The sequence below is a fragment of the Phoca vitulina genome, unplaced genomic scaffold, assembly GCF_004348235.1.
Source record: "Phoca vitulina isolate PV1807 unplaced genomic scaffold, GSC_HSeal_1.0 scaffold24, whole genome shotgun sequence".
Classification (NCBI taxonomy): domain Eukaryota; kingdom Metazoa; phylum Chordata; class Mammalia; order Carnivora; family Phocidae; genus Phoca; species Phoca vitulina.
In genome coordinates, this window is record NW_022589727.1 from 18,308,139 (window position 1) to 18,323,721 (window position 15,583).

At 40.3% G+C, this 15,583-nt stretch overlaps 1 protein-coding gene across 1 annotated transcript in view; it reads right to left on the reverse strand.

Moving 5' to 3' along the window:
* The window catches only part of LAMA3 (laminin subunit alpha 3), a 254,797-nt gene that overhangs the window by 129,832 nt on the left and 109,382 nt on the right, over positions 1–15,583 (reverse strand). The window contains exons 13-19 of the mRNA XM_032421296.1: positions 14,611–14,748; positions 13,027–13,073; positions 12,202–12,301; positions 11,216–11,268; positions 10,883–10,988; positions 10,068–10,167; positions 3,033–3,189 (exon numbers count right to left, since the gene is read on the reverse strand). Coding sequence (XP_032277187.1) covers positions 3,033–3,189; positions 10,068–10,167; positions 10,883–10,988; positions 11,216–11,268; positions 12,202–12,301; positions 13,027–13,073; positions 14,611–14,748 — 701 coding nt within the window. The remainder of the gene's footprint in view (positions 1–3,032; positions 3,190–10,067; positions 10,168–10,882; positions 10,989–11,215; positions 11,269–12,201; positions 12,302–13,026; positions 13,074–14,610; positions 14,749–15,583) is intronic.

Consider the following 15,583-nt stretch of genomic DNA (forward strand, 5'->3'; position numbering starts at 1 on the left):
TTTGGGATGCAGCAAAATCTGTTCTAAGAAGGAAGTTTATAGCAACACAGGCCTACCTCAAGAAGCAAGAAAAATCTGAGTAACCTAACCTTACACCTCAAGATGCTAAAATAAGAACAAACAAAATCCAAACCCAGCAAAAAGAAGGACATAATAAAGATCAGAGCAGAAATAAATGATACAGAAACTAAACAAACAAAAAAAGCCCCCCCAAACAATAGAACAGATCAATGAAACAAGGAGCTGGTTTTTTGAAAAGATCAACAAAATTGATTAACTCTCTAGCCAGACTCTTCAAAAAATAAGAGAGAGAGAGAGAGAGAGAGAGAACAAAATCACTAATAAAAGCGGAGAAATAACAACAAACACCACAGAAATACAAACAGTTGTAACAGAATATTATGAAAACCTGTATGCCAACAAATTGGACAGCTTAGAAGAAATGGATAAATTCCTAGAAACATATAACTTACCAAAATGAAAGTAGGAATAGAAATTTTGAACAAATTACCAGCAATAAAACTGAATCAGTAATAAATAAACTCCCAAAAAAACAAAAGTCTAGAACCAGACGGCTTCACAGGTGAATTCTACCAAACATTTCAAGAACAGTTAATACCCATTCTTCTCAAACTATTCCAAAAAATAAAATAGGAAGGAAAGCTTCCAAATTCATTCTATGAAGCCAGCATTACCCTGATACCACAACCAGGTAAAGAAACTAGACACACACACACACACACACACACACAGAGCTGCAGGCCAAAATCTCTGATGAACATAGATGCAAAAATCCTCAATAAAATATTAGCAAACAGAATCCAAGAATACATTAAAATAGCCATTCAGCACAATCAAGTGGGATTTATTCCTGGGATGCAAAGGTGGTTCAGTATTTGCAAATCAATCAATGTGATATGTCACATCAATAAGAGAAAGGATAAAAACCATATGATCATTTCAATAGGTCCAGAAAAAGCATTGGACAAAGTACAACATCCATTCATGATAAAAACCTTTAACAAAGTAGGTTTACAGGGAACATACCTCAACATAATAGAGGCCTTATATGAAAAACAAACAGTTAACATCATATTCACTGGTGAAAAACTGAGAGCTTTTCCCCCTTAGGTCAGAATAAGACAAGGATGTCCACTCTCACCACATTTATTCAACACAGTACTAGACATCTTAGCCACCGTAATCAGATAAGAAAAGGGAATAAAAGGCATCCAAATTGGCAAGGAAGAAGTAAAACTCTATTTGGAAATGACATGATACCATACATAGAAAACCCTAAGATTCCACTCAATGTGGGCTTTTTAACTTGACAGAATCCATCTCTAAGTGTTAGTTCCATACTGGAAAATAAAAATGCAAAAATGTATAAGGAACAAAGTTAGAGGTGATTTGACAGACACCACCAAGTTCTGTTGTTGAAAAATACTTAGAGAAACTCCATCATTTGAAATTAATTTCCTTTGCAGGACGCCTGGGTGGCTCAGTTGGTTGAGTGTCTGCCTCTGGCTCAGGTCATGATCTCAGGGTCCTGGGATCAAGCCCCGTGTCAGGCTCCCTCCTCAGCGGAGAGCCTGCTTCTCCCATCTCCCTTTGCCCCTCCCCACCACTCGTTCTCTCTCTCTCTCTCTCTGTGTCAAATAAATAAATAAAATCTTTAAAAAAGAATTCATTTCCTTTATGTTAACTTAGTCATTCTTTCAAACTGTAAACACCTGTGAGAAGGTATCCACCTTGACTGGACTCTAATTCACATCCTATTATGACTTAATAGACTCCACTGCTTTTTTCTGAATCATGAAGATTGGGATGCTAAAGAAACTGAATTTTATATTGGGGAGAAGGAGAAAGCAGTGAGGTCTTAAGATCCTAGGTACTGTTGGGGCGACTGGGTGGCTCAGTCAGTTAAGCATCTGACTCAGTTTCAGCTCAGGACTTGATCTCAGGGTTGTGAGATCGAGCCCTGCGTTGGGCTCCATGTTTAGCATGGAATCTGCTTGAGATTCCCTCTCCCTCATCCTCTGCTCCTCCCCCCGCTCACACACTCTCTCTCTCTCAAATAAATAAGTATATTAAAAAAAAAAAAAAAGATCCCAGGTAGTGTTTGAGAAAGCAGCCTGATGGAGGACCCTGGTCAGGCAAGAAGCAACATTAGAACCAATAATGGCTCCAAGAGAACTGTGACCCTGTCCCTGTTTCTAAGGGGTGACTTAAAGGAAACATAACAAGTATTAGTCCTGGGTCTGCTAAGGACAAATATTGGGTTACCATGGTCATCAATTTACCTCTTTTGTTCCGAATTTCTCCACTGAGAAACACAGTTTAAAGAGACCAACCTCAAAGAGAAATCCTGAGAACAAAACTTCTCAATGGCTATACAGAAATTGTTGGTTTGTAAATATTGCATAAGTTCTAAAGGTAACGAGAAAATGTGAAAATTCCATTACTATTCCAACACAAAGCCAAGAGAGGTGGATACAGTAGAGAAGAATGAAGGAAAGGAGAAGCACAGGAAAGAAAAATTAAATAGCACTAAAATTCCTCATTTATCTTAGTTTCTATTCATAGAGTAATTCAGGGTTTAAAAAAGCAAAAAAAAAAAAAAAACAGCACTGGTCAAATATCAACAACACACACACCATTGGAATTATTTAATTCTACTCATTTTTATTCTCTACAAATGTCTTTGAAGAAAAGTGTCTCTTGTTTTAAAATATAGACTAACCCCGCTTGGGAAACAACTTCTTATAAAAAGTCTCTAGAAATAAATACTAGTTTTCTTTAACCCCTTCTTTGTTTGATTTGGTGACCAAATTAACAATAAACTGTGAAACTGATACATATACTTATTAGTTAAAATCCAGTCCTACCCCAAACCCCGTCCATAGTCTGGAGAAAAAGAATCCTGGAGTCAGTTTTGGGGACAGTTCACCTTCTGGGGGGACTCACTGAGAGTGCTGTGGGTCAGCATATGCCCTGCCCTGCCATGAAGCAATTTCTTGCTGGCTACATACCTGTACTGAGGTCATCTGAGCGTATCCTCTCCAGCTAAACTCAGGGAACTCCAGTGGATCAAATCCAAACCGAAGTTCTCTTCCATTAGGTGTGGTGCCATCTTCAATCTCATACTTCATATGATGCAAATCCGGGAAATAGTAGTTGTTTTCAGGTCTTTTGTAAATAAAAAGTAAACATGGATACAGCAAGTTAGGTTCACTGATAATCCAAATATTCAATCTCAATAGCTACTTCTAAAAGAACTCCTACCCAACCAATAGAATACAATAAATGAGAAGAAATGAAAGAGCCACCCCCCTGCTTTTTCTTTAAATTATTGCTTTCATTCATGTAAACATTCACATAAAACACACCAACACCTATAAGTCTAAGTAATTAAAATGAGAAAATCACTTAGCACAACCCATGGCAGTAGCATCTTTTAATTCCAAATGTTCTAAATGGTTGCCAACAACTTAACAAAATCAAATTAGGTTATTTACTATAAATCCATTCATTCATGTATTCATTCATTCATTTATGTACTCATATTCTCTTTTTTTTTTTTAAAGATTTTATTTATTTATTTGACAGAGAGATAGAGAGAGAGCACAAGTAGGCAGAGAGAGAGGGAGAAGCAGACTCTCCACTGAGCAGGGAGCCTGACGCAGGGCTCGATCCCAGGACCCTGGGATCATGACCTGAGCCGAAGGCAGCCACTTAACTGACTGAGCCACCCAGGCGCCCCCATATTCACTCTTTATACAAGTATTAATATATATGTGCCAGGCACTGTTGCTAAGTACCATATATGCAATAGTGAATGTGACATAAAATATTTCATATGCTAAGTTTACAAGTTAGATACATTTTTCTATATATATATATTTTTTAATCATTAGAATGACTTTTTTATGCCTTGTATTTTTTAAATTTTTTTAATTTTTTTTAAAGATTTTATTTATTTATTTGACAGAGAGAGAAAGACAGTGAGAGAAGGAACACAAGCAGGGAGAGTGTGAGAGGGAGAAGCAGGCTTCCCGCCGAGCAGGGAGCCTGATGCGGGACTCGATCCCAGGACCCTGGGATCATGACCTGAGCCCAAGGCAGATGCTTAATGACTGAGCCACCCAGGGGCCCCTGCCTTGTATTTTCTTAAACTATAAGTCTATAGATGGATTCCTTTCAAGAGTCCAATAATGGCAATCACAGAGAAGGATCAAAAACACTATACACCACTTGTGTGACATCTCATATTCAAAGAATTTGAAGTTCTTCAAAATGACAAATTTGACAATCCAGTCACAAACTAATAGCAGCTAGTGGATTTAAAGCCATAAAGATCATTTAGGCAAAGGAAATAAAAGGTCATGGCCCTATACTGCAAGCAGAATTACAAAGGCTTACAATTTCTCTGGAAGTGATATACAAAGGTCCTTAAAAACGTTCATACCCATTGACCAGTAATTCTACTTCCAGGAATATGTTCTAAAGAATAATTTTATATATAGTATAGAAAAATTAACATAAAAGAATGCTTATAATAGTGAAACCTTAGAAACAATCTAAATGTACAATTATGAAATAATTTTTAAAAATATGAAATATTATGCAACCATTAATATTTCTGAAGACTAATGATAATGGAAAATGTCTGCAATATCATGTGAAGTGAAGAAATGGATACAAATTTTATGAAGAAAATATACTAATTTGTATTCATAGAAAAAGCCTAGAAAAAATATACAAACAAATATTAAAAGGGGTTATCTCTGGGTGGTGGAATAGGTAGGTCTTTTTTTCCTTTTACTTTTCGGTACTTATTAAAACTTTACGATGAACATATATTACACTTATTATCACAAAAATTATTTAGAAAACAAAGTGAAAGTGAATGCCTTCTAAACTTGTAAGAAAAATGAACAATGCTCAGATAATATCATAAACAAACATTTGGCAGGAATTTAGTACAAAAGGACAAAAGGTTTACCAACCCAGAGAAAAGGCGATATGGCATCTTTGATGCTGGTTTCCTATCCTTGTATCCTAGTTACAATTTACCACTAAATCAAAGGACATGTTCTAAATTTCATATGTACGTAATGGCTGTAATGTAAAAAATCAGTATTTCCGTCTCAGGGTGGTTAATGTAATTCCTATTTGGTTGCATTATTTTTACCTGAAAAATAGCCAATTGCCTTACATAGGTGGAAGGAGAAAAACTTAGCTGGTTAAGTGGGGGAAAGCTCACTTTATCCACAGGAAGGTGGAAAGAGATAAAACATGGGTGGAAAATATTTCTGAACCTATTTACAAAATTCCTCTGGTCCATCATGTGCCTCGTTAGTCTGCAGGGAAACATACCCACAGATGTGTCCTCCTTCACAGACCCTGTTATGTGGCCCAGCAGAGACTGACATTTAGAAATGACTGAAGAGAGCTCAGCTGGGTTGCTGACTTTTAGAATTCAAATGCTGAAAATATCAAGGGAAAGGGGAGAAGTGCCATGCTAACTAAATATAGACAATTTACTTTAACTACACTAAAGATTTCTTTATTAATCTGTTGATAATGCAGAAGCAGTGAAGATACTTGCAATTTAGAAGCTGCACTTCACAGTTTCCAATGTATGATTAAAAGCCAGAATATTAAAAATTAGCTTTTTCTTCACTGAGAGAAAATTATGATGGATCATCGTTTCAAAAAAAATCTATATTGATCTAACAGACATATTCAGAACATTCCACCCTAAAACAACAGAATACACATTCTTTTCGAGTGCACACAGAACAGTCTCCAGAATAGATCACATATCAGGCCACAAAACTAGTCTCAACAAATTCAAAAAGATTGAAGTCATACCATGCACCTTTTCTGACCACAACACTATGAAACTAGAAATCAACCACAAGAAAAAAATCTGGAAAGAACACAAATACATTGAGGTTAAATAACATGCTACTAAACAATGAATGGGTCACTTAAGAAATCAAAGAAGAAATAAAATATTACATGGAGACAAAGGAAAATGAAAACACAAAAGGTCCAAAATCTTTGGGATGCAGCAAAAGCTGTTCTAAGAGGGAAGTTATAGTAACACAGGCCTACCTCAGGAAGCAAGAAAAATCTCAAATAAACAACCTAACATTACACCTAAAGAAGCTAGAAAAAGAAGAACAAACAAAACCCAAACCCAGCAAAAGGAAGGAAATACTAAAGATCAGAGCAGAAATAAATGAAATAGAAACAAAAAAACAATAGAACAGATCAATGAAACCAGGAGCTGGTTCTGTGAAAAGATCAATGAAACTGATAAACCTTAACCAGAATCATCGAAGAGAGAGAGAGAAGTCAAATAAACAAAATCAGAAATGAAAGAGGAGAAAAAGCAACCAACGCCACTGAAATACAAAGGATTATATGAGAATATTGTGACAAATTTTATGCCAACAAATTGGGCAACCTAGAAGAAATGGATAAATTCCTAGAAACATATAACCTCTTAAAACAGAATCAGGAAGAAATAGAAAATTTGAACAGACTGATTACCAGCCATGAAATTGAATCAGTAATCAAAATAAACTCCCAACAAACAAAAGTCCAGGACCAGATGGATTCACAGATGAATTCTACCAAACATTTCAAAAACAGTTAATACCCATTCTTCTCAAACTATTCCAAAAAATAAAATAGGAAGGAAAGCTTCCAAATTCATTCTATGAAGCCAGCATTACCCTGATACCAAAACCAGGTAAAGAAACTACACACACACACACACACACACACACACACACACACACACACACAGAGCTGCAGGCCAAAATCTCTGATGAACATAGATGCAAAAATCCTCAATAAAATATTAGCAAACAGAATCCAAGAATACATTAAAATAGCCATTCAGCACAATCAAGTGGGATTTATTCCTGGGATGCAAAGGTGGTTCAGTATTTGCAAATCAATCAATGTGATATGTCACATCAATAAGAGAAAGGATAAAAACCATATGATCATTTCAATAGGTCCAGAAAAAAGCATTGGACAAAGTACAACATCCATTCATGATAAAAACCTTTAACAAAGTAGGTTTACAGGGAACATACCTCAACATAATAAGGCCTTATATATAAAGAAAAAAAAAACAACCCACAGCAAACATCATATTCAATGGGGAGAAACGCTTTCCCCCTAAGATCAGGAACAAGACAAGGATGTCCACTCTCACCACTTTAATTCAACATAGTACTGGAAGTCCTAGCCACAGCAATCAGACAACAAAAATGGACTAAAAGTCATCCAGATTGGTAAGGAAGAGGTAAAAACTTTCACTATTTGCAGATGACATGATACTAGACATAGAAACCCCTAAAAATTCCACCAAAAACTACTGGAACTAATAAATGAATTCAGTAAAGTTGCATTGCATTTCTGTACACTAATAATAAAGTAGCAGAAATAGAAATTAAGAAAACAGTCCCATTTACAATTACACCAAAAATAATAAAATATGTAGGAATAACCTTAACCAAAGAGATAAAGACCTGTGCTCTGAAAACTATAAAACATTAATGAAAGAAATTGAAGAGGACACAAAGAAATGGAAAGACATTCCATGCCCATGGATAGAAAAAACAAATATTGTTAAAATGTCCATATTACCCAAAGCAGTCTACACATTTAATGCAATCCCTATCAAAATACCAACAGCATTTTTCACAAAACTAAAACAAATAATCCTAAAATGTGTAGGGAACCACAAAAGACCCCAAATTGCCAAAGCAATCTTGAAAAAGAACGAAACTGGAGGTACCACAATCCCAGATTTCAACATATACTACAAAGCTGTAGTAATCAAAAACAGTGTGGTACCTGCCCAAAAATAGACACATAGTTCAATAGAACATAATAGAGAGCCAGAAATAAAACCACAATTATATGGCCAATTAATCTTCAACAAAGGAGGCAAGAATATGCAATGGGAAAAAAAACAGTCTCCGACAAATGGTGTTGGGAAAACTGGACACCTACATGCAAAAGAACAAAACTGGACCACTTTCTTACACCATATACAAAAATAAACTCAAAATGGATTAAGGACCTAAATGTGAGACCTGAAACCATAAAAATCCTTGAAGAGAGCACAGGCAGTAATTTCTCTGACATCGGCTGTAGCAATTTGTCTAGTTATGTCTCCTGAGGCAGGGAAAACAAAAGCAAAAATAAACTACTAGGACTACATCAAAATAAAAAGCTTCTGCACAGCAGAGGAAGCAATCAACAAAACTAAAATACAACCTGTGGAATGGGAGAAGATATTTGAAAATGACCTATCTGATCAATGGATAGTATTCAAAATTTATAAATAACTTATACAACTCAACACCAAAAAACACATAATCCAACTTAAAAATAGGAAGAAGACATCAAGAGGCATTTCTCCAAAGGAGACCTGCAGACAGCCAACATGCTCAACATCACTCATCATCAGGAAAATGCAAATCAAAACCACAATAAGACTCATACCTGTCAGAATGGCTAAAATCAACAACACAAGAAACAACAGGTGTTGGCGAGGATGTGGAGAAAGGAGAACCCTTATGCACTGTTGGTGGGAACGTAAACTGGAGCAGCCAATGTGGAAAACAGTATGGAGGTTCCTTGAAAAATTAAAAATAGAACTACCATATAATCCAGTAATTCCACTTCTGGCTATTTATCCAAAAAATAGGAAAACATTAACTTGAAAAGACACATGCACCCCTATGTTTATAGCAACATTACTTAAAATAGCCAAATTATGGAAGCAGCCCAAGTGTCCCTCAACAGAAGAATAGGTAAAGAAGATGTGTTGTGTGTGTATAAATATAGCAATATTATTCAGGCATAAAAAAGAATGAAATCGGGGCGCCTGGGTGGCTCAGTTGGTTAAGCAGCTGCCTTCGGCCCAGGTCATGATCCCAGGGTCCTGGGATCAAGCCCCGCATCGGGCTCCCTGCTCGGCGGGGAGCCTGCTTCTCCCTCTCCCTCTGCCTGCCTCTCTGCCTACTTGTTCTCTCTCTCTATCTCTATGTCAAATAAATAAATAAAATCTTTAAAAAAAAAAAAGAATGAAATCTTGCCATTTGCAACAACATGGATAGATCTAGAGGATAAGATATAACGCTAAGTGAAATAAGTCAGTCAGAAAAATACAAACACCATATGATGTTAATTTAAGAAACAAAACAAATAAATAAAGGAAAAAGAGACAAAAAAAACAGACAACTACAGAGAAGAAACTGGTGGTGACCAGAGGGGAGATGGGTGGGGGGATGGGTAAAACAGGTGAAGGAGATTAAGAGTACACTTATCATGATGAGCAGAGTAATGTATAAAATTGTTCAATCACTATATTTTACATCTGAAACTCATATAACATTGTATGTTAATTATACTGGAATTAAATTTTTTTTTAAATCTAGAAATTGTTAAATATGACAGGACACGGAGACAGGATGCTGCCGTACCTGTGACAGCCCCTCTTGGAGCTCAGTCTCCACTCGCTCCCTTGTTCCTATAGTTCATTTTAATTAGCTTCTGCATGAGAGGAGGGACTTCGTCCGGCTTCTAGAGTTTTCTTCCCCTTCCCTCCCACCACACCCAGTGTAATGCACGTGGCCTCTCCACGCCTTCCATCATGGGTCCCAAGGGAGAAGCTGGACCTGAATCTCCTGGGCCCAGGAGCCTGCCCATTTGCTGGGTCCCTCCGAGCTGCAACTTTGACATGGAGGTTTGGCCACGGGAACCCACCTCAAGCACCCAGCTCTTGTCCTGTCCACCTGGCTTTTTGTACCTGTGGGAACTTTCCAGTGAGGCAGCTCTGTGACCTCCAAAGTGGATGTCTTTAGAGCAACCTTACCTTTAACTGGGCCCCCTGACAAGTGTCCAGATTTCAAATGACAGTACAGCCTCATCTGCCCTCTCTCCTTAGGACGGCCTGTCTCCTCACAGACAGGACTCTCCGAGAATCTCCCACCACATCAGTACGGGAGGAGACCTCCCGGGAGACTCACCGTTGGCACGCCTTCCCCACGACATGCTCTCGGCAATGGCATGTTCCCGAGGGCCCGCCGCACAGGGGGGTGACAGCTCCACCGATGTCACACTGACACCCTGCAGGTCAAGGAACAGTAGCAGTGACCCATCATAGCATCTCCACGCTGAAGCTTTCCCTCCTTCTCTGACAAGCAGAAATCAGTAAGGACAGGGCTGCTTCTTAGCCCTGCCACATCTCATAGCCTGCGGATGTTAGAAACATGTAGGGAGGTGGGAGGTGCCCCCCAAAGCCCACTTGTAAGCTGGGGGTACGCCTGGACGTCAGCCCCAACACTGCTGTCCAGCGTAAGGGGCCAGGAGCCCGGGAGCTAAACACGATGTAGCAACATAGTGCTCTTGTAACCAACCTCTGCTACTGAGAGTCCGTGGGAGAGATCCAACAGCAGCCTTGTGGGGCCACACGCCTGCAGGTGTACTTAACACAGTATTACCTCTAAAATCGGGTGCGAGCTGTTTGGATAATACAAAACACATCTTCCAAATGACCAAGTCTTGATGCTGTCTACGAAATTAACAGACGCCTCCCCCTCCGTCCCAATGATGTTTTCTCTAATTAAACCAACAGCGTGCTGGGAGAAGAGAAGTAGAAGCAGCCCCAACTGCAATTTATTACTCGTCTCGACTGAGTATTTGGCCAAATTCCCTGGAAAAGAATTTTTTAGCCCCATCCCATCAGAAAGACTGCAGGAAGACAAAACTGAGACGAGAGATTATCCCGGCAGTCTTTGCCCATCAACACTGGCTTTCCTCAGGAGCCACTGGAACTATTTACCTTGACACCCAAAGTAATTGCTCTTTTCCAAAGCAAAATATCCATCTTCACACGTATCACAGGAATCGCCAATGACATGGGACTTGCAGTGACAGTCACCATCTCGCTGCAGAATAAGCCAGATGACACAATTTGGTAAGATCGCACAATTCGCTCATCTTCAAGATTTAAAACTGACTCGCTGTGTAACATGAGCAGTTAGCGAGGATCTGAAAACGTCCAGAGCGATTAGCACACCCCATACAATCACAGAGGCACTAATCCCCTCCCACAGACACCCCACCATCCGCTGTTCTAACGTTGCCCTGGTTTACGGACGATGGGCCGCGTTACCTGCCCACACTCTCCGATTCCACTCACTGTTCCTGCCACGTGGCACTGGCATTCTGTGAAGAGAAGAGAGTGTTCTTGGACCAAGGCCGCCCAGAGGACAGCCCTTGGCTCTGGAAACATGACACAGCAGCTACGTGACATGCGGGGTCACTGTCAGGCACACCTCAGCAGAATTCCCGTTGGCTCCGTTGAAGCCTAAAATGGGACTGCTTTTTGCGGTCAGCAGAACCACCAGATCAATACCATCCACCTACAAGGAGTAATGGCTAGTTGATGACCGCTCTAAGACAAAGGCTGCAACATCATGGGATTTTTAAATGATTCTAATGTCAAGGTCATTACTGATATGCTTACATGAAAACATACTCTAGGGGTCCCTGGGTGGCTCAGTTGGTTAAGCGTCTGCCTTTGGCTCAGGTCATGATCCTGGGGTCCTGGGATCGAGCCCCATGCCCCAGTGGGGCTCCCTGCTCAGCGGGGAGTCTGCTTCTCCCTCTGCCTCTGCCCCTCCCCCCTGCTTGTGCACTCGCACTTTCTCTCTCTCAAATAAATAAATAAAATCTTTAAAAAAAAAAAAAGAAAGAAGAAGAAGAAAACATTATTTAAGGACATATCCATTCCACTTAACCACCTTTAGCTTGGTGTTTTTAAGTTCCTGTCCTGGCTTCAATCTAAGCATAAAATGAAAATAAAATCAAACCCAAAAGAGGGGTTATAAAAAACAAGGCAATATAAACCATTTATCAAGTAGCTGCCTTTGCAAACAACAAAATGCATATGGAAACGGGATATAAATCCCTTGCTGAGATTTTCAAAATGACAGAAGTTCTGCCAAAAGCAGGGGAAAAAACATCAAAACATTTACACGAGATTTCAGACAAATTGAACTTATTAAATAAATAGCTCTTTTGTGGGTTTAGTCACTGAAGTAGAGAAAATTAAAAGGAATTTGCAATATAGTAAATTATTATGTGTAAAAACCTCACCTGAACATCCATTGGGGTTTTCTTTGGCCAGATTCCAATATAATGGTTTGCAGATGCTACAAGAAGGACTTTCAACATGAGCTTTGCATTGGCAATATCCCTTTAAAAGAAAATCAAATTAACACTTGACATCTCAAAATTAAGACATGTTTTCAAACATATGTTCTGAACAAAGCTTGTCACAGAATTATATTTCGGCCGTGAAAAGTAAATTAAGTGTACCCAGAGGGGAAAAAAAGTACTCTGTTGATTTCAACAGACTGCTCATGGCTTTAGTTTTATTCTTCATTTATTTTTTTCTACACATAATCCATATTTGTGGTTAAAACAAAATTGGAAAATACAGAAAAAGAAACATTTAAAAATCACTTTTATTGTTAACATTGTCATTATCTGTTGATTCTGGGACAGCAAGAACAACTCCTTTAAATGGAAAAGTATCTGAATACTTAACATGTTGAGGATCAGTAGAGAATGATGTTTATCTGAAAGTACTTTTGTAAGATGCAAGGGTCACTGCCTCATTGTAAGGACGCAGAACCTCTCTTCCTCAGTCCCTCGAATGCCTGGAGGTCCACCATCTCCAGGCTTTGAAGCTAAGAAGACAGAGCATTTCTAAAGCACTTAGAAACCTCCTCGGAATACCATGGTATTCACAATATCACATATGCACTTTGAACAAGAACAGTGACCTCTTTTGCAATTTGGCTTCGGGTCTTATTTTAACTGACTTTTTATTTCGGGAAGCTCCCAAATGTGTTAGTCTGTAATATGTATCCAAATACATCAGTTAGAATTGTAACCCTTTTATAATCCTCTACTTACCGAACTGGAGTCCAGGGTACCAGCTGGGTCACAGGCACTGCTGGAACCTGCACATGATTTAGAAATACGGCTTGTCTTAGTGTTTTCAAGTTTTAAAAGTTTTATTTGTTTTTAAAAACAATGCACCTACATTTGTATTTCTTGATAGATGGGTGGCAAGGACTGTGTGTGCAATTCAGAAAAAGGCACACCTCGAATAACCTTTAGAGTCCTTAATCCCCAAAACACTCCTTTTGCCACTTACCTCCATCCCCCTGCCTACTACTCATTTCTGACTGATCATGAAGGAGATTGGGGAAAAGAGATTCCAGAATTTTGAACGACTTTAGGATTGTCCAGAAGAGGGCAATATTGTACCAAGAGACTTTTTAATTGTCCACTAAATAGAAGCTACAGATTTGTTTAAGTACATTTTTTGGTCAACCAAGACTTAATTCTTTAATTATCACAATCCCCTTGCTACCCACTTGTACTAAAATTATTTCTAAAATGAATTAGCTTGTTTTCCTGCCTTAGTCAATACAGTATTACAAGCCCAATAGAATCTCTCTTCAATAAAGGGGGATCTTGCAAAGTCTCAGCATTACTATTATACAGTAGTATGGCTATTAGAAGGAAGAGGGTTTGGGTAAGAATGCCCTAGCCTTCTCAAACGCAAAATGTCCCCTCTGACTACTGGCTACAATTTCTACCGGCAAGAAAACCGGTCCCTTGAGGATTCTGGTGAGTGAGGTTCTGGGGAATCAGGTTGGCGCTGGGGCCCTGTCTTCAGACAGCTCGGAATGCAGAGCTCAGAGCGCTACCAAGAGCAGGAAGGAGTCAGAGAAAGCTATAATCTCCAAGTGCAAGTCTGGTGCAGCCTTCCTCAAATACCTCTTCTCAACAGGGAAAGGGACCTCTAAAGCCGTTGCCGGAGCTCCTCGCCCCTGGAGGCTGCATGTCCCCAAGAGCACAGGGAGATGCGACAGGCATCTTATTTCTGTGCCCCCTGCTGCAGAGTACGGCAGACTCTCAACGTCTCCTCCGGGGGGGGGGGGGGGGAAGGGTATTAACCAAACAGACTCTAGGTCACCCCCCACCCCTTGCACCTGTGCTGTGTGAGGACAATGCCCCCAGGAGGTGGGGCAGCGACACAGCATAGGTCGTGCTCTGCCTGCTAGCAAGGGGACCTGCTAGAGTCACCCCTCAGGGGATTACGGAACAGCCAGCACCAGTGCTGCGAGCCTGGAACCAGAGAGAAGCCAGGGTGCCTTGGGAAGGGGTCAAGGAACACTTGGTGTAGCTCAAAGGGGTCACCTTGGCCACATTGTTATACACAGGAATTGACATGCAAATCAAGAAATATAAATTTATAATACATGGGAATTTAAAAAAATTTGTAGGAATAAATCATCTCTGATTTCCTTTGAGGACGCATTATCTGATACATGCATTTTCAACAGACACGAACTGGGGAGGAACCAGGCAGATGAGGGTCAAATGTGTAGAGGCGACCAGTGGTGGGTCCCCTAGGCTTGTCTGGGAGTCTGGCTGCACACATTTCAGAGAGGAACCCACCCTCTGGCATTCGGATGTCCTCCCTACCTTGGCAGTGAGGGAAATCATAGGCTCCTGAGAGACACCTGTCACACCGCTGTCCTGTAATCCCCGGAAAGCATTCACATTGTCCCGTCACCGGGTTGCAGGGCGTCTGGTAGGCGCCAAGGACTGAACACTGGCAGGCTGAATGAAAAGACATCTGTCAGACCCAGGGCAGCGGGGTGTGGGGCCTGGATAGAGCACGGCGGTGGGCCAGAGAGACCCAAATGCAAGTTCCCGCTGTGGGATTGGTTCAGAGAGGCACGGCTAGGTAGTGACAGACCCAGAGCATTTACCACCACTCCACCCTCCCACTTTTTATTCCTCCATCCAGCAGACTTGGATCAAAGGCCTACTACGCTCAGTGGCACCAAGACTAGATGTGGGGGTGGAGGTAATTAGGAAAAACACACTTTCCCTGACCTCAAAGAGCTCAAAACCCAGAAGAGGGGCCAGGGAGTTATTGACATAGTATGAAGCACCTCCCCCGCCCCCACCACTGCCAAGAAACTGTAAGAGAAATGAAGACTCGTGCCCAGTGCCACTCAGCCGACTCTTGGCAGACAGCAGGACAAGGACTCCGATCTCCTACTGCCTTCTGGGTCAGAGCTCTTTCATAGCCCCTCGTTACCCAGCCCCGCCCCGGGGCCTATCTGCAGAGATCATGTCCCCACCGAGGGGCACATTATTGAGGAAACGTTCCTGGGTTCTGTGATGGTTAATTTTTATAATGCCAACTTGTCTACACTATGAGGCTCAGATGTGTGGCCAGCACCAATCTAGATACTGCTGTGAACATTGTTTCTTCTTTTAAGATATAATTAATAACTTAATCAGTTACGATTGATAAGCTTGAGTCAAGCAGATCACCTTCCACAATGAGGGTAAGACCTCATCTAATCAGTTGAAAGCCTTAAGAGAAAGACAGACGGTCCCAAGGAAGAAGGAACTCTGCCCTCGGATTTGAGCTGCAACATCA